Source organism: Notothenia coriiceps, unplaced genomic scaffold, assembly GCF_000735185.1.
Source record: "Notothenia coriiceps isolate Sejong01 unplaced genomic scaffold, NC01 NC01_scaffold00004105, whole genome shotgun sequence".
Lineage (NCBI taxonomy): Eukaryota > Metazoa > Chordata > Actinopteri > Perciformes > Nototheniidae > Notothenia > Notothenia coriiceps.
Window position 1 is genome coordinate 345,004 of NW_011336806.1, and position 23,483 is coordinate 368,486.

Genomic DNA, 23,483 nt, shown 5'->3' on the forward strand with positions numbered 1-23,483 from the left:
TCAAGTAATTTTCGGATGTAAATTTCAGTGTCGTGTGTGTCCTATTCTTTCCATGTTTTATTTTCAGAGACAGTGGTAGATTAGGTAGAGAGACTCAGACTTGATTAACTCTTACCACCGACACAAAGAGGACTACGATTTTAACTTCATCGGACCCATATCAGTGACTCCTAAATTCAACATTTCGAAGACAATATTGCAAGTACAGAGAATAAATGTCGCAGTGTATACATACATTACATTCCTTATAATTATCATACAACATATGACGTTAATGGTAAAAACAAATCGAACAAGTCGTGATTCGCTGCGATTCGCGATTCGATTGCGCGATTCCGATTACGCGATTCGATTGCGCGATTTCGATTGCGCGATTCGATTAAAGCTATCTGAACGATCGAACGAACGATCTTTATGTAAACCCTCATTTAATTTCACAGTTCTCGACACGTCGATATTTTCTCCCACAAATTCTTTGCATATGGAAAGACATACTCCCCTTTATGTATTCCTACACACTGTCCTATACTTACTTTCCGGCCGTCTGGACTAACGGACTTCGGAAAAACCCTAAAATTTGTGACTGGTCAGACTCTCCGTCAATTTCCCAGGTCTCTTTCCATTTTAGTTCCCCTGTATGATCTGGTATTCTCACTGCAATACGAGCCGGGCTAACAATATTTCGACGAAAGTAGTTATACAAGGTAGATGAGACTAGTTATCTTATTACACAATACACTTTCCCCAGTTTGAGTGTCTATTACTAATAGGTTGGATTGAGAGTTGTCGTAAAGCACATATCAGTGTTTTACTTTAGACTAACTTAACCAAGTGGTTGGTGGTAAAGGGTAACAAAAGCACAGTGTGTCTTGCTAAATTTTCGTTACATTTATTATGTTTATCTTCTTTTTCTCTAATTTTTTTTTGTCTAAAAGTTCATAAGACTTTGGTCTTCGCTAAAATGTGTGATTTATTTCCAGTAGTTTCATTATTTTCTGTTGTGTGTTGATTAAGATAGATGGATAGACAGATAGATAGATAGATGGATGGATGGATGGATAGATAGATAGATAGATGGATGGATAGATAGGTAGATTAAGCTCTTTGAGCACCAGGAAAAGTGCTGTATAAATAACGTGTATTATTATTATTATTATTATTAGATTGGTCTGCTGGGTCGGACGGGTTCAGGTAAAAGCACGCTTCTCTCCGCTCTGCTGCGCCTCGCCTCCACTGACGGAGAGATCTCCATCGACGGCGTCTCCTGGAGCTCCGTCTCCCTGCACACCTGGAGGAAGGCCTTCGGGGTCGTGCCACAGGTAAAACTGACTCTTAACAACACACTGCATAAGAAAGGTTTCTTGTTTCAATTCAAATATTGGCAGGAAAATCTTGAAAGGGGAAGGAGAATTACATTTCAACAGAATTCGATAAAGAGGTGCAGCCAGGAAACCACAAAATATGATTTTAAATGGTTTATTGTTAAGAATTTACCATTTAGAGTTGAACAAATTGTCATCTAAAGAGTTTTTAGTACACCACAAATGTTCTTTTAGTTAAGTCTACATTATTGTGGATGAGACTCACCCATTTTGGGCAAAATGTGGTGCATCTCAAGGTCAAGACCTTTTCCGTTTTGTCAAAAATAAGTCAAATAAATTTGACTTAAAAAACAAACTTTACTGAGGTACAGAAACAAGTCCTGAAAGCCAATACTTGCTTTCATATTCATGGGTATTTTTTTAATAAATGTTAATTAATTTGCTTTTGACCAACATACTGAACCACTACTCTTGAGTATATACGTATATGTATATAAATAAATACTACATCATTTTTTATATTTGACTGATTAATTGTATGTCGCTGGAAAATACTTCAAAATCTCAAAGCATGAAAATCAATTATTGACATTGTGTCAACATTTTAAAAACAGTGTCAATGCAACCTGCCATATTCTCTTTGTGTTTTAAACAGAGAGTGTTTATCCTGACCGGCACTTTCCGGATGAATCTGGACCCTCACGGCCGTCACAGCGATGAGGAGCTGTGGAGCGTTGCTGAGGAGGTGAGGCTCTAACTCCTCCTCCTCCTCCTCCTCATCTTCCTCATTTTCCTCCTCCTTCACCTCCTCCTCATCTTCTTCCTCCTCCTCCTCTTTTCTTCTGCTGTGTTTTAGAAATGATTGCCATGATGTGTAAACCAGCTTAGTCAGACAGGTTTACATTTCATCAATGAATTAGAGATACAGAACCTTTGGGAGTTTTTTGGGGGGGATAGTTCAGCTTCCTTGACATTTCTTCTTACAACCCTAAAATACAGTCTTAACAAATATAATATTAAACGAAATATGAATTACTAACTATTAATAGTTGGCTATCAGGTTATCATCGAAAACCAATTTCTTTAGGTGCTATTTTTAAACGAGAAAAGGATTTACACTTACACTACTTTTGATATCTTTACCGATATAATCAGGGGTGCACATAACTGGTACGCAGTTACGCATGCGCGGCAACAATCTGAAATGCGTACCGTCACTTGTGTCACAAAGCGCATTTGCGTACCGACGTACTTGTGAAGCTTTTCCAGAAGGCGGTTAGATCACCGGACGACAGAGTCGGTCTCCGTGTGCACAGACAGGGCTGCTGTTAACGTCGGTCTGTACCCCTTCTGGGCACACTGGAGAACTGCCTAAAAACAGCTGATCACAACGTTCATGCTCTGTGATCACAAAGTACTCCACTAGCACACACCACCCCCCCCACCCTCTCCGTTGACGTTCGCGATACAGAGGGCTTCATCACATAACTTTGAGTGGAGCCAGAAGTTGGAGTACCAAACACTGACTCCAGGTACTCATCTGAGTACCTCACTGAGAAAGTTATGTGCACCCTTGATTATAGTATAATCAAGTGGTGGTCTTAAGTTGTCAGAACAAAGACAGCCAGTGGTAAAGGTAGAAGGCTCCGTCTGTGAGTTTCCTGTCAGGCATTTGACACCTTGTGAACCAATGTCATTAGATTATGAAGGGCCTGTTAATGTGTTCCTTTCTGGCAGTGGTTTATTTATGGTGCGGTTTGTGGATCACCTTGTGGATGCTAAGAGTTGCTGACATTCAGTACATGTTACTTCCTGTTATCTTTTGTAGTTGTTTATTCATACCGTAATGTTTCATGCCACACCAAGATGTTCCTTGTGTAACTTGTTGTCTAACATCCTCACCTTCTGGATGCTTCTGTGTGGACAGCCTTTTAACAGACTATTAATAGTGTTGTGTCAAAGTGTGTCGGGTGTGTTTGCCCTTGGGAGTTCGTACAAACACATTTACACATACAAGTGCATGCTCTGGCTGTCACAAACTGGCGCTGGGATCACTTGTGCCACCACGGAAGTGGATTCGGAAAGCAGATGAAGCCAAACAGTAGCCTTTTATACCGATGGTGAAAACAGCCATTGTCCCCCTGAAACACACTCAATGCACAGTAAAGGCTACATAGAGATGAGGAAATGCATTCATTTGGCTAAAACATAAGTCTGTCTTCAAACAAGGGTCATCATTATTCAAAAAGATTCCCTACATTTATGCATGAAACTGACGTTTATGGATTTCAATCACAGCTTTTGTTTGCGTGTGAACCAAAAAGTCACAGCAAGCGGTTATTACACTAAAACAAACAACTGTTGTTTAATCCAGAGAGCTATTCAGAGTGTAAATAACACTATTAAGTGTTTTCTCTTGGTTGCTCCAAGTAGCAGAAATGTCACATGATCATTGGACCTTACATTTTTTTTCATTTGGCATTTCCACCTTTACCCCTCCCTGTATGCTGGCAGTATTTGTGGTCAACATTTCATATTGCTTACCCTTTGCAAATCACGTACAGTGTGTTGGAACGCTAATTACATAGTGATGTCATAATGTTACTAAAGTAAACAAAGGTGTCCAATGGAGGCGTTTCAGGCGGGGGGAGTGTGTGGGAGAGAATCTCCCTTTGGAGGGAACTTTGAGATTTTAGCCTTAGCAGAGCATTTACATGCACAAAAACCTATTTAACACACAACAGGGAACGGGAAAAAAAGCATTGATTTCATGATTCATCAGTTCGCCTATAGAGCCAACAGATCCACGGATGATGCCATCCCCACGGTCCTTCACACAGCTGTGAGCCACCTAGAAGGCCCAGGCAACTATATAAGGATGCTGTTTGTCGATTTTAGCTCAGCTTTTAACACCATCATACCTGACATACTAGTGGAAAAACTGTCAAGCCTAGGTTTCCCCTCCATCTTATGCGCCTGGATTAATAATTTCCTTACAGACCGTCCTCAGACACTGAAAATAGGCCCTTACTGCTCCTCCACCCGCACCCTCAGCACTGGCTCCCCGCAGGGCTGCGTGCTGAGCCCTCTAGTCTTCACACTCTACACACACGACTGCTCTCCCATTCACCCCTCCAACTCCATTATCAAATTTGCAGATGACACCACTGTTGTCGGCCAAATATATAAGGGAGACGACGAGTCGGCATACAGAGACGAGATCCTGAAGCTGTCTGCGTGGTGTTCAGCAAACAACCTATATCTGAACACTAGCAAAACAAAATAAATCATCATAGACTTCATAAAAGCACCGTCCAGAGCACGCCCCCCTTCACCTCAATGGAGAGAGAGTGGAGAGGGTCTCCACCTTTAATTTCCTGGGGGTTCACATTTCGGAGAGCCTCAGCTGGACAACACACACCACTGCAGCAGTTAAGAAGGCCCAGCAGCGACTACACTTCCTGAGGGTGCTTCGGAGGAACCGACTGAACAAGAAGCTGCTGGTGTCCTCCGGGCGACCATCGAGAGCGTGCTGTCATACTCCATCTCAGGGTGGTATGCAGGATGCTCAGCTGCGGACAAGAAAGCCCTGCAGAGAGTGATCAGGATGGCAGAGAAAACCAATGGCTGCCCGCTGCCCTCTCTGGAATACATCTCCACCTCCCGCTGCCGCCGCAGAGCTAACAAAAGAATAAAGGACAGCTCTCACCCAGGTCACAGACTGTTCTCTCTCCTGCCTTCTGGGAGAAGATACAGGAGCTAAGTCACAAACAAACCGACTCAAAAACTATTTCTACCCCTGGGCCGTCAGGCTGCTTAACCACCACACATAATGCAATAACCGTAACCATTCTCACACATACACACACTTTTAATGCACTTTATATACTATTTTTATATCAATATTTTTAAATATTTATTCCCCCGTATGATTGTATGTTGTCTGTCCTATTGCCGTGTTTTTTAGTGTTATGTATTTGTTTGTATTTTTTGCACGCCGGGACAGAGTTGCACTCTGAATCTCGTTATACTCTGTGTATAATGACAATAAAAGGCTTTAACTTTTTTTTACTTTAACTTTATATCAAACATTTGAGCTGCCAGGCTATCAGGGCAGTGAAGTGATACCTGTCAGCCCCCCTCCCTCCCTGGCAGAGAACACTTTGTGGCGCAGGGACTGCACAATTTGAGAAAAGTAATACCAGTTGGAAGTAAAGTGTATGTTTGGGTGAGACAGGATTTTGTGGACGGAGGATATAAGTGCAACCGTGCATGTTATGTCAGGGTGGCAAATGCTGATGTGACATTTTCACTGAAGCTTTTTTCCACTTTACCACCCACCCCAAGGACACACTTTTCTATTGTTCGAGGTATTCTTGCCAATCAAAGTGGCTCAGGACCAGTTTCAGTGTCAGGTAGAGGGATATAATTGGGTAGTTCCCTGCCTTGATGTGTGTGGGTGACTGATTGCCCGCTTGTGTTTGTATTGAGTCACCAGTACCAGCCTCCCATTGGCTTTTTCTCTCTTTCCTGCTTTCAAAACTCAAGGGAGGATTCAGGCCCATCCAGGTAACATTAACCTCTCTTTTGAAAAGTCTCCCTGCAGACCTGCATGGCATGATGAGGATCATCCTCAAATGATCCCGTTCCTCCTGACTTCTATCCCCATGCACCCCCTCATCTTCACCAGTGTATGCTCAGTAGACAGATCAATGTATCATCATTATTTCCTGCCTTTTATGTAGAGGATCATTACTGCACCTTCATCATTTTGTAGTTTTCCCTCCACTCATTACTCATCTTTAATTAGCCTGCACAATTGAATGAACAGCATGCGGAATGAAAGAGATCAGTGTATTTTCTGTATCAACCATGTAATAAGAATGTGTCTGTTAATGTCTTGTGCCAATTGGAGGTATGTATGGTTTCAGTGTTGCTGGAGAGCACACTTATTGTTTCAGTGATTACTTTCAGCCCAAGTTACAAAGCACTTTTTTTTGTTGACAGTGTTGAAAGGTTGTTTTGTCTGTCGACTCATATTTCTTGCTTTGACAGCGATTTTTACCGAGACTGTCTTTAGGGCAGCTTGTAATGAACAGCTTCCTGGTCCTTTCCCAAATGTCCACAGGGCTATTTGCAATACATTTTTTATTATGTTAAAGGTGATTTCCCTCCTGGGTATTTTTAGACCGCTTTGCAGCATTGTTTATTCCTTCTTTCACTGGAGCCCAGTGTGACTGCGCTTGGGATATTCCCAGCATGAGCCCTTAGTTGCTTGGAAGTCTGTCAGCTGTTGGTAGTGGTCTTCCTTTTGTCCAAACACAAAACCTGCCCATTAATAAACGTTTTAACTGATTGTGACGTGCTGTATTGAAATGTAGCTGCATTCACTAAGAGTGTGTTTTATGTGAGGCTTGAGAAAAGGCCATATTGCTGCCTGATGAAGAAAGCCATGCTGTGTCTGTCACACATTCAGCACAACTGCAACGTTGGCCAAGCTGCTCACACACATAAAAAGGTATTCAAAGCCATTCAGCTGGCCAAGAGTTTTTCTTTTCTTTTCCACAGCTGTGTGCAGCTTGTTTACAGTCGGCAGGCTGGCCACAATAACACAATTAAAAGAGGCAGCTGTGTGTAAATGAGCTTTTTTTCATCATTGTATGAATGTTGACTCGTAGTGTATAGAGCTTTGAGCTGTTGGGAGACTGTTACACATGTAACATATATAAATATGAGGAGGTTGAGATTATTCATTTTAAAAACAGATTTGACATCGTAGCGATAACAGGCATGGGATATCCAGCCTCGTTGTTAAGAAGGTATAACGGTGAAGAGATTTGGCAACAGACCAGTGAAATTAGGACAGATTACAGCTAACAGAAAAAATATGTGTTTCCAGCCTGATATTTAAAGTATCAACAGAGCTTGCCTCCCAAATGTGCAGCTGGAGGAGAGCAGCTGTGTGGGCAAAGGCTCGACCGCCAAAAGAGTTCTTATTAAATCGAGGAATGGTAAAGTAACCAGCATCAAGGGAATGTAAAGGGGTGATTAAGTGTATGGGGAAATAAAGCTGGATATATTTGAGGCAGCCACTCCATTAAAAGCCTTTAAAAGTAAGAATGAGGCTTTTGAAATCAGGTCTTGCATGAAGTGGTTAGTTAAACCAGAGGAATCGTCACCGGCGTTATATGGTCCAACTTTTTAGATTGTGTCAGCTGCATTTGGGACCAGTTAGAAACCTGTTGTTCCTGTGAAACTAGGCTCAGTAGCTGATGTGTAGCCTGGCTTTTCAATCTTTTGTTGCTTAACTCTTACGTTCTCAAGGTGTTTAAAAAAATCCGCTCACGATACCTGAAACATCCCTTGACAACAACACAATGTTTTGCAGCTAGTCTCCATTCAGTTAGTTAAACGTTAGTGAAATGATCAACCACTTCAACCATTTATATATGTCTGCCTCCCTCGCACCTTCATAATGATAATAACAAAAACATCAAAATAACCTTCCTGAAGAATACATTGTGAAGGTCTAGAATAATTGTGACAGTTCATTCTGATTACTTTTTTGTTTCACGGCTTATGTGCCGTGCTTTTTACTAAATTGTTCCTCAATATGATTTAATGATGCTTTTAAAGCTTCTAGTTAGTCCATCCTAGGCGTGTAGGAGGAAGTATTTAGGTGTCTAAACAAAGAGCAGTGCTCCCTGCTTTGTCCATGTCATGTATCTTATTCATGATAGTGCTTGGCAGTTAAATACAGTTTTAGATGTTAAGTAAAGCAAATCATGGTGGAAATTACGGCTTACAAAGGCATTACATCATAGTATAAAAGTGTGCATGGCTGCCTAGAAATCATTTAGCCTTTTTATCCCTCAGTCTGAATGAGAGTGTAGAGGAAGTAGCGGTGCTGGGCCTTCTTTCCCCCTCGTTTCTCTTTACGCTGCTGATAGATACCAGGACTGTCTCACTGTGAGAAATGTGTAGGCCAAATGGTGGAGACATCTAAGAAAAACAGTACCTGTTTGTGTTTTAGACAAAGCATGGCAGCATGAGGAAGTGAGATGGCCGCCTCCTGGATAGCACTAAATGTCTCTTGTTGTTCCTCTGGGTTTTCTTCACATGTTGCCTTCAGTTTTTCCAGAGGACTCAGATGCAGACTGCGAGGCCCACCATCCCTACTAACAGCCCCTCCTTACGGCCCGGCTCCCAGACGCCTACAGCAGCTGTCTACCCCACCAACCAGCCCATCATGATGACCATGGCCCCCATGCCTTTCCCCTCCCCACAGGCTGCTCAGTACTACATCCCACAGGTGACACAGGCAGACTGAACTGTTTCTTACAATTACATTTGGTCTTATACCTCAGTTCAAGCTATAGTTATGTGTGCACATCACTTCTAAAAATATGATTTGATTTTGTATTTATTATGATGAACGCAGATTCTGAACATTTAGGATGAACAAAATGTTCAATTTCAAAGATGATTTGTATTGTATTGAGTAACTAGTGAGAACATGTTCTTTGGCTGCAATCTGTTCAATCATCATGGATTGAACAGATTGCAGGACAATATTTGAAGTCATTTTTTTATGTTTTATTTTTTGCATTAGATTTGAGTTAGATGAGGAGAATGAAGCCAACCGTTTGTTAATAAGAAGTATCAGACATTTAACAGTTAGCTTACCTTAGTACAAAGTCTGGAATCAAGGATAACCTCTCATTTCTATAATGCTACTGCACTTGGCCAAGAAATAGTCCAGAACACAATGTCAGTAAAACCACAATATTACGTTTTACATTTTAATTTGGATACAAAATAAAACAACAGGATATTATTTTGTGATAATTGAGCTTTACAAGTCCTTGCTGCCAGATTTTGTTATGTTTTAAAAAGGATAGCTGTTTCCCCAATCTTCTGTTTTTAGGCATCACATTGAGCAGGTATGAGAGTGGTATCATAGGAAACACACTTCTCCATACCTCAGTTCCTGATATGTTTGTGTCTGCTATTGAATGTATAAAAGCCTTTTTCTTTCTATAGTTCAACAAATAATTGTATGCAGAAATTAAGAAAACATCATCTAATTTAACTTCTGTAAAACACCTGCAATTATCTTTCTTTTGGTGCTGTTAAGATAGAGAAATCCTCTCTGGCTGCTGCTGGTATGGGTTAGATTTGAGTGAATTCTAGGAACACCGTTCATATAATTTATCTACAAAGGATTTGAAAGACAGCTCTTATCTAAAATCTCACAGAAGGATGATTATGCAAATGTGCAAAATAGAAAAAGATTTCACAGATTGCAAAAGTGAGCATGTGTTTAGCTGTCTCTCTTTGTCCTCTCCTTGCAGTATCGCCACAGTACGCCCTACGTGGGACCCCCTCAGCAGTATTCTGTACAGCCTCCGGGGTCCGGCACCTTCTATCCTGGGCCGGGGCCAGGGGACTACTCTTCCCCATATCGTGAGTCATTAATTGAACTCTGCAAACATCAATTATTATTCCTATGCCACATTCTAATCTGAATTGACCCCAAACACACAGTCAGCCTTGTTTTCCTCCAAAGCACGGGAATGTTGTGCTGATATCAGTTTTCTTCTCTTTCCTTTCTGCATTCAGACCCCCTCAGGTACCACCCGCCTGTCTCACCCACGGTTCCCGCTCCCGTCCCCACAGCTGTTCCCCAGTACTACCCCGGACAGTCTGTGTACCCCACCTCACCCCCCATCATAGTGCCTACACCACAGCAACCTCCACCAACCAAGCGTGAGAAGAAAACAGTGAGTACCTTAGGTCTTTTTTTCAAAACGGTACATATTTGACCAAATCATTTCTTGTTGACTCTGAACCTCCAGCAATTGTCAAATTTGTAATCTTTTCAAAACGATGGAAGGTCCAAGCCACTCTTCTAAAAAGTAAAAAAAGCCTTTAATCAGATGGCTATATTTTCTGGGGAAATTCTAAAAAACAATGCTTGCACACGTTAACATGGATATGAACCAACTCTTATGTTTCCTACCAAAAAGCAAATATAGTCAAAATACAAATTTGAATCTGTGTTAGTAAAATCATCTTCTGTAAAGGCAGATTAAAAAGCTGTTCTGTAGCCTTGACGATATCATGATTCCCATCACAAAATGTGGATTGAGAGAAGAGATGTTTTGATTCTGAATTAAAATAGTTTTTATTCCTCATTTGCAGACTTTCTCACCTGCTCTTTAATTCGCTCTGGCTAAACAGCTGGATGCACACAACTCTCCGTGTTCTGTGCTGTCTTAAAAGTACCAAAGTTGACTTCTGGCACCCATTTTAAATAACATATTGACCGTATCACCTTAAGACAGTTTGATTAAAATGTACATCTGCAGGTTTTTAGTGGTTCAATTAAAACACAATGCAAAATTATAAGTTCTCTTTCTATGTTCTATGGTGAAATACTTACGTTTTTTTTTATTTAAGTGTCAGTGACTAGTTTCCTGTTCCTTAAATAGAATACCTCAAGCTCTGGTTAGTGTATACCGATGAGAAGCATGCTCCCAACATATCTGACGCAGGGTTCCTCTCAAACTCGTATGCTTTAGTGTATTGTTTTTTTTTTGCCATTGTCCGCCCAGATCCGTATCCGTGACCCCAATCAGGGCGGCAGGGACATCACAGACGAGATCATGGCAGGGGGTTCAGGGAGCAGGAATTCAACGCCTCCTATTGGCCGCCCCTCCTCTACCCCGACACCCCCACAGGTATGGCTCTCTGACACGCTCATCTACTGTAGTTACAGTTGTGTTAGTGTAGCATTGAGAGCAGCTGAATAGACTGGAGCTGAGGAGAGAAGGTGTCTCATGTTGCAGTGTGAGCTCCAACCCTCTCCACCACGTGTGTGACACACAGGAGACGGCCTGTGTGTCTTTCATTTATGGGGCCATCTTGCCTTCTCATAAGTAATTCATGATGGCTTTGAGTCCAGAACATTCCTCTGAACTTCACATCATCTTAAAGCACTTGTTTTAATGTGTTTCTGTTCTGCAGCAGTCTTGGGTTTTCCCTATCATATGTTCCTGGGACTTTTCAGCTAAACTTGGCTCTTACTCGATTTTCTCCTAATGAATTCACTGTAATCTTGTTAGTAGCTGTTCTAATCCTACACCTGCTTATTTTCTATCACTGTTTTTACTTACTGCATATGTTCTGTATATATTCTCCTGCGTCTTCTACAGAATCCGCTCAGATTATATGTCATATCCCTTCTGTTCATAAAAAAAAAAAAGCTCTGCCGCCCCAATTAGATGTATAAAATGGAATCCAGCAGGCTCTGGGTTAAATGACAGAAGTTGGAAACCAATGCACTATTGCTATTGGCACTTTAAAAAAAAACGAAAACCCAAATCAAACAGCTTCCCTGGATTCTGAAGAAGGACGTTGTGACTTCTTCCCCCCTGTGTCCTCCTGTGGATGTTAACAGTCTTTCCTCTCTTTCTCTGTCTTTTTGTGCCCCTCTTGATTTATTTCCCTCTCTATCTTCTCTCCGCTCCTCTTCATTGTTCTGAGCCGTTCCCTCCTCCTGCTATTTCTCCCACATTGATCTTTATTTTGTCCACCATCGCTGTCCTATGAATCCATCCCCACCCCATCGGGCTCCTTGTTTCTGCTTTAAATCTTGCGTTTGGGCTTGTTTGCTTATTTGTTTGTGTGTGTGTGCTTGCCTCCACATCTGGGCCTGTCTCTGGTTTTCTGTGTTGCTAGTTTTTATGGCCGCACCCTCATTATCCTCACATTTTCTACCTCAAATCGCAGCAGCAGCAGCCGAGCAGCAGCCAGACTCCAGAGCAGCCGCAGCAGGCCCATCCTGGGGGCTACGCACTGGAGCCCCCGCAGCCACTACAGCCACAGCAGCCGTCCACCACTACGGCTGCAGACACCAAACCAGGGCCAGGTCTGCACCAACATCCCCCCTCTGTCTTTAAAAACACATCAACAACTCCCAACAGTCTATACATGTTGTTATTTGGACTTGGTTTTTATGTTTAAATAGCACAAATATGAAATCAGACCATCAGTAACATTGGTCTATTTTTGCTGTGTCATTCCCCTCCATTGCAAGGCTATGTCTGAGGTTGCATTTTAGTCCTCCAGCTACTTCAGTATCACTCTTTTGCATAAACAATGATTTCCAAACACATGCCTTGTATCAGTTTCCTTTCCCCCATAACACGCTGCACATGAAATGCTTTCACTTTCATTTGACTATCAGAAATCAGATGGGCTCCCTGTTCTTCCAGTATTTAGCTGGAACATTCCACCAGCATTTTTTAAGCAAAGGTTTTGGAACCTGTTCTTTGTTAGTGGAGAATATTGTTGTTGTTTAGATTGTTTGGTTTGTGAACTTAATACCCATCCATGCACCTTTACCCAAGTAATCTACTTAAAGAGACTGTTAAGTAAAATGTGTGTTTTACTGAACTTTTCTCCTTCCAGATGATACGCCAAAACTGGAGCCAGTTGTCCAGAAGTCTTCCTCGCCTGGGCTTGTGCAGTCTGAAGCCCCCGTAGAGAGACTCCAGGCCAAAGCTCCCGCAACCGAGCCCTCTTCTCCCGTCGAACCAGAGCTTCCCTCCCCTGCTTTGATGAGCGCCCCCGTCACTCTCCCTCTTTCAGTGGCCAACAACAGTGAGCGTGCCCCCGCCAAGGAATCCACTGCATCAGCCTCTCCTCCCTCCCCCTCGGTGGGGGAGCACAAGCCACCTCAGACTACCAACACAGACAAGCCTCTCTCCGACGCCCTACGGAGTCCGGCTGCCTCTCCAGCGCCGGCTCCCAAGGCTCTGAACGGCCTTGCAGACCCCGGTGCTGAGCTGGACACACCGGAGCCTTCTCTCCTGCATTCAGCTGCCCCCCAGGCCCTGGCCTCGGCCCCCGCTCACAGAGAGGCCTCTTCCTCCGACGCTTTGCCCTCTGACGTGAGCCCAGAGGTGCCCGTTGCCGCTGCGCTCGCCCCTTTGGCCCCTGTGGCTGTGGTGCCAGTCACCCTGACCTCAAGCCCCGCCCCCGCTTTGCCAGTTTCGCTGCCCCCCGGCCTTCCGCCTCTAGTGCAGGCCACAACAGAGGCCGAGGAGCCAAGTAAGAGCTTAGACACTAAAGACCTCTTCCCCAGAGCGGGGACGGAGGCACACGGAGGCATTACGGACAGCAAAACAGAGTCCCAGCAACAAGCACTCAGCAGCAAGAGTCCCACTACAGGTACTGAGCTGCAGGCTTTATTGTTCTCTAGATCAGCGGTTTGTTGTGTTGTGTGTTTTGACTGCAACAAAGGAGCAACAACTCTTTGGAATGAGTGTTTCTCTGGCGGAAATCCAGCTTCAAAGGAGATGCTGTTTAATGAGAACTATACTTTTTATGGTATTATGCCAGACATCAAAATTACTTGGCTATATCATTCACGCAGTTTTTTTATGAATGGCCATAAAGCAAATATTGAAGATTATCTCTCATCAAAACAGTTTTTCAAATGTATTTGTTACCCTTAGAGCTCAAACAATTACTCCAAATATCTGTCAGTATATCAATATCGGTATATAATTTTTTTTTATAATCGACTATTAATTGAAACTGGAAAAAGAAAATCCAAAATGGTTTCTAATTTCTGCCTCTGAATTGAAAAGACTTTCTCCTTTTTGCCAAAAAATATAATTTGGCTCTGCAAAATGTGACGTTTTATTGACCATGAATCCATCCTAATAACCTGCAGATATTAATAATGAAAATAATCCTTAGTTGCAGCCCTAGTTCTATGATTATTTTCTCATCTTAATATTTTTATTTGCCAAGAAATCACAACATTCGAAATCAAACAGGTAGGAATATTTTTGTGAACAACTATTATGGTTTGTAAAATGCTCCACAAAGTGCACCCTGGTTCACATACATGGACAAACAGGTAGAACAGAAAGGCTCGGGGTCATCGGCGTTTGTTCAGGAGCGATCTTGACTTGCTGACTGTAGAACTCAACACCTGTCATAACCTTCACCTGTGTGACACTTCAAAATCATGAGGAGTCACTTCTTGCCCTTTAAAATCTTTAAAAATGTATTTACTCTATCAATGCATAACAAATCCTAAAGAGGTTGAAACCTGACAAAACAGGAAAAGAAAATATAAAGTATAGTAATTAACTTTTAATTGAGTCTTTTTGTTTCCTAATCTCCCTAAAATACCTTTTAAAAAAAAATAATATTCAATATTTGTTTCAGTTTGGTGTTCGAGGTTTATCATATTAAAAAGATGTATTCATCATAGATTGACTTAAATGTGATTTTATGCTATTTTCTGGCATTCCCTCCGTTGAAATACTCCTCTCCTATCCATGGTAGGGTTATAAAAGAAAACCCAGATTCTACCCAGACACAAAGGCATCCGAACATACAGTATTCCCTTATACTGACACAAATATATCTTGCCTTCTAAACACTTTTAAATCCATTGCTGTTGTGTTGTTTGGCTGATTGCATGCTCCCACTTTTGTATTTCCCTGCAGTAAATCAGATTGCTTCTGCTATACCAAAGACCTGGAGGAAACCAGATGAAGAGATCTCTGCTGTAGACGCACCTCACAAGGAGGACGAGGTAAGAAAAGAGGCCGCAAGCTGCTCACCCTGCAAGATTCAAAGACTAACCCACCTTCAGCAAGAATTTAAATTCTATCCATTCACTGGTCTTAAATGAGATGAAAGTTTTGAAAAGGTCACCTTCAAATGTTGACAAATACCCTTCCCAATGTGCCAGACTTTCAAAGGACCTCTTTTAGGCGGCAAAGAATAAGCACCGCAAGTGAAGACATTTTTTATTTTATGTAGAAATACAGGGATTGCAAAAAATAAAAACATACCCACCTTCATTTAAATATCTTAGAGCAAAAAGAGTATATCCTGATACCTGTGTCTATAAGACTAATAGCCTCACAATTTAAATTCAACATGTTTTTCCAACAATGGATGAAAGTGAATATTCCTTTTTTTTATGCGTTAATGGTATTTATGTACAGATAATATTTTAGATAAGGACAATGGAGTTGTGTAGAAAATCAAACCAGCATAGAATGGTCCGTTCTGTGCGACTGCTTGTACTGCTTGCTGCAACAGGCCTATTGTGTTCCTTTTTTCCCGCCTTATCTGTCTTTTTGTTTGTACCTGACCAATTATGCCCTCTCTGCTTTTATTTATTAATTTTCCACTCCATATTATGCTGCAAATACATTACATTTGATATAACTGACGGTGTTATCCAAATACCCTTACAATATAGTGGTGCAGGAATGAGTCTTAAAACCCAGGAAAGAGATTTTCAGGTTTTGTATTACGAGTTCAAATACGTGTATATAAATATAATATAAATATAATTAATTTGTGAATATCCGAAGCTTCTTGGTGCATTTGCTAACAAGTGACTAAATAAACTACTAAACAAAATCACGCCAATACAAGTCCGCCGTTAGCTTAGCGGTGGTGCTGCACAGCCCTGCGTAGTTCATTCACAGCCAAACGTTAGCTTTTTAATCCTGGCGATTGCCTTTTTAGGTTTTACATTTTTTTATAAATGGAGATTATCCTGCTGAGCAAAATGTGTTAAGTTTCATACATATGTGTGTACTACAGAGCTTTCTTTCTGCATTATACCCAACATTCAATGGAGAAACCCCATTGCTTTTTGACTCCTTGCAATGCTATTTCCCGGTTTGGCCTACACAAATACATCATCACTGCACCACTCTGAGTGCAAGCAATTATGAGGATACACATTTTAGTATAACAAGAACCTGGCAAAGACAATAGCTTCAAACAAACCAAACCATTGTTTAGTGCAACCACCTTTTTTGTCTTATAATTTGAATGGCAAATATGCAGTTGATATTGTTTCAGTCATGTGATAGTTTCTGCTGTCCTGATAGGGAGCTCATTTCACCATTTAAGAGCCAGGCAAGCAGGCCAGTTTTGATCACAACGTGAACAGGCTGGGGTGAGAGCCAAGGGAGAGCAACTGATCAGCTGTTAGGAGTTAATATCTTACTAAATAAAAATAATGCAGAACATTCAATCCAAAAACTGAATGTTGCCTCCTCACAGGACGAGCCCCGGCCAGCGGAGCATCCTGCTGTGGAGCAGGTTCTGCCCTCGGCCCCTCTGAGCTGCAGCCCGGGGCCCCTGCCAGCAGCCCTCACCTCCAGCCCTGCTCCAGCTCCTGCCAGCAGCCCAGAGGCGGACGGGAAGCCCGCCGCCCCCGAGGAGAACGGTGAGGCCGAGACGGAGCCCATGAGGAACGGGGCAGGTCACACCTCAGAGACAGAGAGCAGCGATGGTGGAGCCACCCCCGCTGACAAGGAGAACTCCACAGGGGCCCCACAGGACATCGAAGGTTAGAGAGGCAACACCTTTATTAGCAAAACTCTCTTTGCCATAAAGAGCTTTTATATCCACGATTGAATTATTCTCAGTCTTTTTTTCTCATTCCCTGCTTGGTGGTCCAGACCTGGCTGAGCCCGGTGGGAAGCGTCAGTATAACAGGGACTTCCTGTTGGGCTTCCAGTTCATGCCCGCCTGCATACAGAAGCCTGAGGGTCTCCCACCCATCAGCGACGTGGTGCTGGATAAGGTGAGAAAGCTGGTCCCTGCAGATATGCCCATTAAATAGTCAGACCCCTGTCCGTAAACCTCCAAGCGCAACATTAATCTGCAAATGATATTTAAATAATCTTTTAAGTCCAATTATGTGGTTTCCGCTTCTGAGTTTTAAAGATTTGCTGCACTTCTTAATTGTTTCAAACAGTATAATTTCAATGTAATTTAGTTTTAGACGTGGTTATTCGGACAACACTAGCAGTTTTAAAATCTACCTCGGGCTCTGGAAAAATGTGTCATCATTTTGTAAGGGTTTTAAAGACGAAGCGATTAAGCTACTCAATTATATATCTTATCAATTAATAATGAAACCAGTCATAAGTTGAAGCCCTAGTTCTGAATAAACTCCATGAAACAGGGTTCTTTGTCTGTTGCTCATAGCAACAGGCAGTGTTTTACTCTGTTAGCTTGTGTGCACTGGATCAAAGATGCAGCACACAGTTGGGTTCATTCCTCCGATCCACACATACGTATGGGTGGAGCATATGGCTTGCAGAAATGTTGTTTTGATTAAAATCACATTGCGATTATGTCACTCTTGGCAGTGCTAAGAGTGCTTGCCCCTCCCCCACCTCTCCGAAAAAGAACAACCACCAGACCGGCGATGTTCAATCCCAAAGTCTTGTTTTCTCTGAGGGTAGAAAGTGAAATCTCTCTGGGGAAAGAGCGCAGAGGAAGTCAAGGACAGCTGAAAGACAAAGAGCTGGATTTGTTCTTCTCTCCTCCCCCACAACTATCTGCCTCTCTCTCCCTCCTGCGTTCCTTCCTTCCTTCCTTCCCCTCCACATCTGGTTCTGACTTCTCTCTCTGAATGGCCTGCTGATCCCGCCAAGCATGATTTATCACCAGTACAGTGAAAATACATAAACCAAAAGCTGTTAATGTAGTACGACTGTCATTTGCTACGGGTCACCTTTAAGGGACCACTGAGTTGGAAATGCACACACACATTCACACACTCACACACTTCCCAGGCAGAATCCTTTCACCCTATTCCTACTCTTATTAGGATCACTGCTCCCCCTGCTGTTCAGCTCATCATATGTGTGTGTAATTGTGTGTGTGTGACAATGTATTGTGTGTGTTTTGTGTCCTGCAGATTAACCAAAACAAGTTGCCATCCAGAGCGGTGGAGTCCAGGGTGATTTCCAGAGGACCCGATTTCACACCTGCCTTTGCAGATTTTGGCCGGCAGACCACCGGAGGACGAGGCGCTGCAGTGAGTCACACGTGCAGACACAAAAAAACACTCAAGCAGCCACAGGCAATCTTACATTCAAACACATTTGAATGTATTAACATATCCGCATATTTAATAGAGAACTAGTTGAATAAGTGGGGGGTTATTTAAATGATATCACAAGTCTTTCAGATGTTAAAGTCCTTAAAAACATTTAAAAGAAAAAAAACATCCTCAGTCAGAGAATAATGGGTTACAATTTGAAGTATTTGTTCCAGTTGGTAATCAAGGAAATATCCATAAATGTTCATTAGCTGATTCCAGTGAGACTTCCAATATAACTCTTAACACTGTTTTGCTTTTGTCAGAAAGATTTGTTTAAATGAAATAAGTCTAATCGGTTGCAGAAAAGCATTTTAGTTTTCTGTTCTTCTGGACAAAGCAGGGTCTATTTAATTAGAGCCGAGGTCATATTTCTAAAATGTCGGTAAAGAATTATTGGCAATTGTTGTTAAAATGACCAAGCCACAGGGTTATGTGTTGTTGTTTTTCATTACAGACGGGTAAAGGAATACATTGTGTAGTTTGAAACTAGTACCGCAAATGACATTGACGTGCTGTATTCTTTCATTGCATCCACAGCCTATGAACATTGGGGCCCGGCGGCCTCCACCCAGGAAGATCATCATGCACGTTCCTGTTAATGATGAAATTCAGCTGAAGAAATCAGAGAATGCATGGAAACCCATCATGAAGAGGCCGGAAGTTGTTATAGATGATCCTGTGGTGCAAAACACACAGGTATGGCCAAATATACACAAACACACACAAAAGATACACAAAAGAGGAGCTTTTCAAACATCCGCACCAGACTTTGACCAAAAAATCATAGAAAGCAATATTATATTAGTGAGGAAACTACTATTGTGCTTTTGGGGGTTTTCTATTTCCTGTAGTTATATCAGTTTTTTTGCATGCAACTGGTCTGCAAGGGCTAAAATCCCAAAGTTACCTCCCACACACTCCCCCCTCTTCTGAAACGCACTCCTTTGTTTACTTTTGTAACACAGTGACATCATTATGTTACACTTTTGGCTAGTGCTCCAACACATTGTACACTAGGACATCTCTAAGCGTTTGACCAATCTCAACAGAGCCAGCCTGCTATCCAACCAATCAGAGCAGACTGGGCTCTGGTTTGAGACAGAGGGTGAAAAGAGGTGCTGCAGCACAGGCAGGATGAGGACAACAAAGGGCTTGTTGTGCATTCAAGCATGGAGACATGTCACAGGAGAGGCACAACATACAAATATGAACCAGAAAACGAACATAATAGATGCAGAGGTGAATCGTAAAAAATAATGATTGATGTTGTTATTATGACGGATTCCCCTCAGGAGCTCTTCAAGAAGGTTCGCAGCATCCTGAACAAGCTGACGCCACAGAAGTTCAACCAGCTGATGCAGCAGGTGACGGACCTGACCATCGACACGGAGGAGAGGCTCAAAGGAGTCATCGACCTGGTGTTTGAGAAGGCCATCGACGAGCCCAGCTTCGCCGCGGCCTACGGAAACATGTGCCGCTGCCTCGCCACGGTAAGCAGCTTATTGTGTCAGTGTTAGGGTGGAGGAGCAGACAGGAAGTTAAACATTAAGCTTACCTCAACTAGGGTGCATTCACAGGGGCATTTAAGTACACCTATAAGCAAACTTTCTTAATCTTACAGACTGTGCAGTTTATTCTTTGTGTGCGATCCAATTTGCATCTCAATGTTCAGTCAACTAGTCTCTAAATGTGTCGGCTGCAAACAGATCGATGGGTTTAGATTGATATCTGCCCCATGCAACATAATGCTGTGCAATACAACACAGTTCAATACAATGTGATGACATAGTGGGAACATTATCGTTTTTTGATGAGCTGCAAAATGAAAGTGTAAGATGTGTTACCTCAACTATCTTGAGTAGAGGGAGTTGAAAGAAGGATTGTTTTGTTGTTAGACGTTTCGGTAGTCAAATATAAAGTCAAGGATTAATAACTTAAAGGTCCCCTGCTATACACTTTTTAAAAAATATATTATTGGTCTCAAATATATACTAAACATGTCTCTGAAGTGTTTGGCTCCAAATACCACACAGATCATGCATTGTAGCATCCCATAATCCCCTATGTTTCCGCCCTGTTTCAAAAGTGCTGATTCTCTGTCTGTTAATTTAGATGAAAATAAGGAGCCCCTCCCCACGCCCCTCTGTGGATGCTTTTGTTTTTTAAAAACACAATGGGTTCTAGGAGGGGATTCAGGTGATAAGGTGGGTGGGTGGTTGGTTATTGGTTAATGGTTGCATAACCCAAAAAAACATTGTGACATCACAAAGTGGCCCCAATTCTGATGAAGTCATTTTCACGCAGGTTTTTATATCGGTGGATCAGGACAGAAGAGAGAGAATATGTTTTCCTGAAACCTTCAGAATCTCTTAAAACGGAGGCGTATTTATGTATAAAAGACATTAAAAGTGGATTTTGCATAATAGGTGATCTTAATAATAAATGCTATTCGTTTAAGTTTTACAATAAAAAAAGAGCTACCCATGGTTACCCTAACTATACATTTAGCCTTCATTCATACACTATTTAGGGCTTTATACTAAGTATACATTAAAGTCACTTTTCAACGTAAAGTGACTAAACCTTTAACCATGTTTAACTTGTGTTTCTACTTGTGTTCCTGTGCAGCTCAAGGTGCCCATGACAGACAAACCTAACACCACAGTGAACTTCCGCAAGCTGCTGCTAAACCGCTGCCAGAAGGAGTTTGAGAAAGACAAGGTGGACGACGTGGTGTTCGAGAGGAAGCAGAAAGAGCTGGACTCTGCTGCATCGGTATGTGCTCCATGAATAACTTGGGTGTGAAATCCGATTTCAAGCACGTGGGAGGGAATGAAACTGTGGCAAAGACATGTAGTGAATAACCTGCAGGATAAGCATTTGTTTAATCAGGGTGTCCGCGGGGTCTTAAAAAGTATTAAAAGTTGATAAATCAATTTAGCGAAAATTAAGGCTATTAAAAAGTATTAAACGGCATTTTCCAAGGTATTAAGAAGTCCCACAGCAACGACAACATGAAACAGAAACACCCTTTAATTTACTGAATCGACATGTCGGGAAACCCCCTCAAGGCGGCCCCATGCATAGCGCCGTAAAATGCTGCTTCTTATTTTAAGTTTCGTTGCCTTGCTCCGCTCTGTGGGGGGGTCCAAGGTGGGTAGACCGGCATATGCAACGCTCGGAGACCGATTCACGTTCTATGTCGGCGACTTAAAGGTTCAGTCGGTTTGTCTGACGTTGGTAGGGAAGGAATAGGGTAGTGCAGACTCCAGTATAAAATCCGCTGTTGTAACAAGGCGCTAAAACATTGTTTTGTGAATTAACGTAAGGTGGATCGTAGACAAATTGGCTTTGATTTTCCTAGAATGGGTCCGAAGTTTAAGTCGAAAAGTACCGCGCTTATACGTGCCGTGACTCCGTTACATGACGATACTTGACTATTGGGACGAAAGTGGCGTTGTTTCCGTGTGAAGGAAAAGTGCCCGTACTTCAACAAGTAACTTGGACAACTGGAGGTAGAGCCGATTATGCAGTGTAGGATAGATAGTGGTGGATGTGTGTGTTTGTGTGTTGTGGTATGTGTGTGGTTATAGTGTGGTTGGTGTGTGTGTAGTGGTGTGGTATATTCTCTTTATTCAGGTCAGGGAACGGCTACCCACCACTCGGTGGGGACGTCTCTGTGAGGGTTGCTGAGGCGAGCAGCACCAAGAAAGTCGTCGAACTGTTGTGTCAGCACGTACTACGGAGTCAGTGGGGGTAGAGGCGTCGCGAATTTCTGCGGAGCGGCTACTTGGCGCCGCTGCACGGCGAGATCCTCGCCGGCGGCCCGGAACGGAGGAGACCGAGGGAGTCGAGGTGGACGTCGGCGAGTGGCGGAGACAGCAGGACTCCCCTCGTCCCCTGGTAATTGTCCGCCATATACGTCCGTTAGGACGCTCCAGGTGTAAATAGGAGAAATTCAGGAAAAAATTCGCTGGGAAAGGATTGTAAATGCTGAGGCGTAGCGGGCCAAGATTGGCGCAAGTAACCGATGTGTGAAATGGAGTGAAATGATTAACCCTGGAACATTCTATGGTGTTCGATTTGTGCTCACGTCTGTCTGGATTGCGCTTCGGAGGAAGAGGGTGTACTGTATAAGGTGGAGAGAGCATTCCGCGCAGTCGCAAATTTGAGCGCAGTACGGCGGACTAAACGAAACGAGAGACATCTGAGACGCACGAGAAAGTAAGGTCATTTGGGAGTGCGTTGTGGTAAATCTATGTGCTCATACAGACCGTCGTGGTATTGGTTTGTGAACTTTGTTTTGGAAACTGTGATGACTTGTAGTATAAGGTTGGAAACCAGCTCCAGTGCGGGGGCGCGTGCGCGCGGTATAGCGGTGAGAGTGGTATGGCCCAGATGAAGCCAGCGCCCCACGAGCGCGACTGCGGAAGGCCCGAGTCCGCGTAGGCGCTGGAGCACAGGTGTTGTGGTGTGTGTATGATTCGGAGATGCTGGAAAAGCAGAAGTTATACGTGGAGTTAGGCCCAGCAACACGAACTGAATGAAGAGTTTATCGTGCTGAGAACCCGTCGATGTAAACCGAATGTGGGCACGGCCGGAAGTGCGGGCGCGTAGCCGCGGCGTTGGCGTTTGTTCAGAAGGGCAAGTGTGGGTACCCAGCGAAGCAAGTAATTAGCCAGCAAAGTATCGCACCTTCGGACGAGTGTTGCGCGGCCGCATTTCACCGCCGACGACCCGCGTTGATGTGGTCGGCGCGCGCCGCGGAGCGCGAGGAGCAACGGAGGACAAATAGAGGCGCACACCGCTGCACAGGACGACATATGAGAGAGTCGAATCAGGTGGGCGTCTACTTTTGTGGGTGTGAGCCGGAGAAGGTTCCCTGCTCCTTGGGCACGCCGTCTCAAAGGCAATTTTTTACAAAGGCGGCCAGTCGTACAGACAATTTACAATTTAGAAAAGGCATGTTCATTAATCTTTTTCTGGCTAGGTCTCAGAAGAAACAATAAAATAACCTCGAAATTTTGTTTACTATTTGCATGAGACAAGCAGACGTATTTTATTAGAATTATTTGGCCACGGACGAGGAAAAGAGGGGAGGAAGACTGTCCAGGTCGTTCGTCGTCCTCTGCACCCCTTCTCCCTCTTGTCCCGATTAAGTAGCAATAGTCTTTTCCTAGTAATCCCGAATGTGTGCCTCCGGCAAC

The 23,483-nt window shown here is 43.0% G+C and overlaps 1 protein-coding gene across 1 annotated transcript in view; it reads left to right on the plus strand.

The window, feature by feature from the left end:
- LOC104942097 (eukaryotic translation initiation factor 4 gamma 3) overlaps positions 1–23,483 on the plus strand; it is a 73,771-nt gene that overhangs the window by 10,730 nt on the left and 39,558 nt on the right. Inside the window, exons 7-20 of the mRNA XM_010767294.1 lie at positions 5,871–5,891; positions 8,455–8,634; positions 9,677–9,788; positions 9,945–10,105; positions 10,940–11,065; positions 12,066–12,255; positions 12,798–13,559; positions 14,855–14,943; positions 16,440–16,728; positions 16,841–16,965; positions 18,091–18,210; positions 18,814–18,972; positions 19,569–19,766; positions 20,905–21,051. Of these exons, the coding sequence (XP_010765596.1) occupies positions 5,871–5,891; positions 8,455–8,634; positions 9,677–9,788; positions 9,945–10,105; positions 10,940–11,065; positions 12,066–12,255; positions 12,798–13,559; positions 14,855–14,943; positions 16,440–16,728; positions 16,841–16,965; positions 18,091–18,210; positions 18,814–18,972; positions 19,569–19,766; positions 20,905–21,051 (2,679 nt within the window). The remainder of the gene's footprint in view (positions 1–5,870; positions 5,892–8,454; positions 8,635–9,676; positions 9,789–9,944; positions 10,106–10,939; positions 11,066–12,065; positions 12,256–12,797; positions 13,560–14,854; positions 14,944–16,439; positions 16,729–16,840; positions 16,966–18,090; positions 18,211–18,813; positions 18,973–19,568; positions 19,767–20,904; positions 21,052–23,483) is intronic.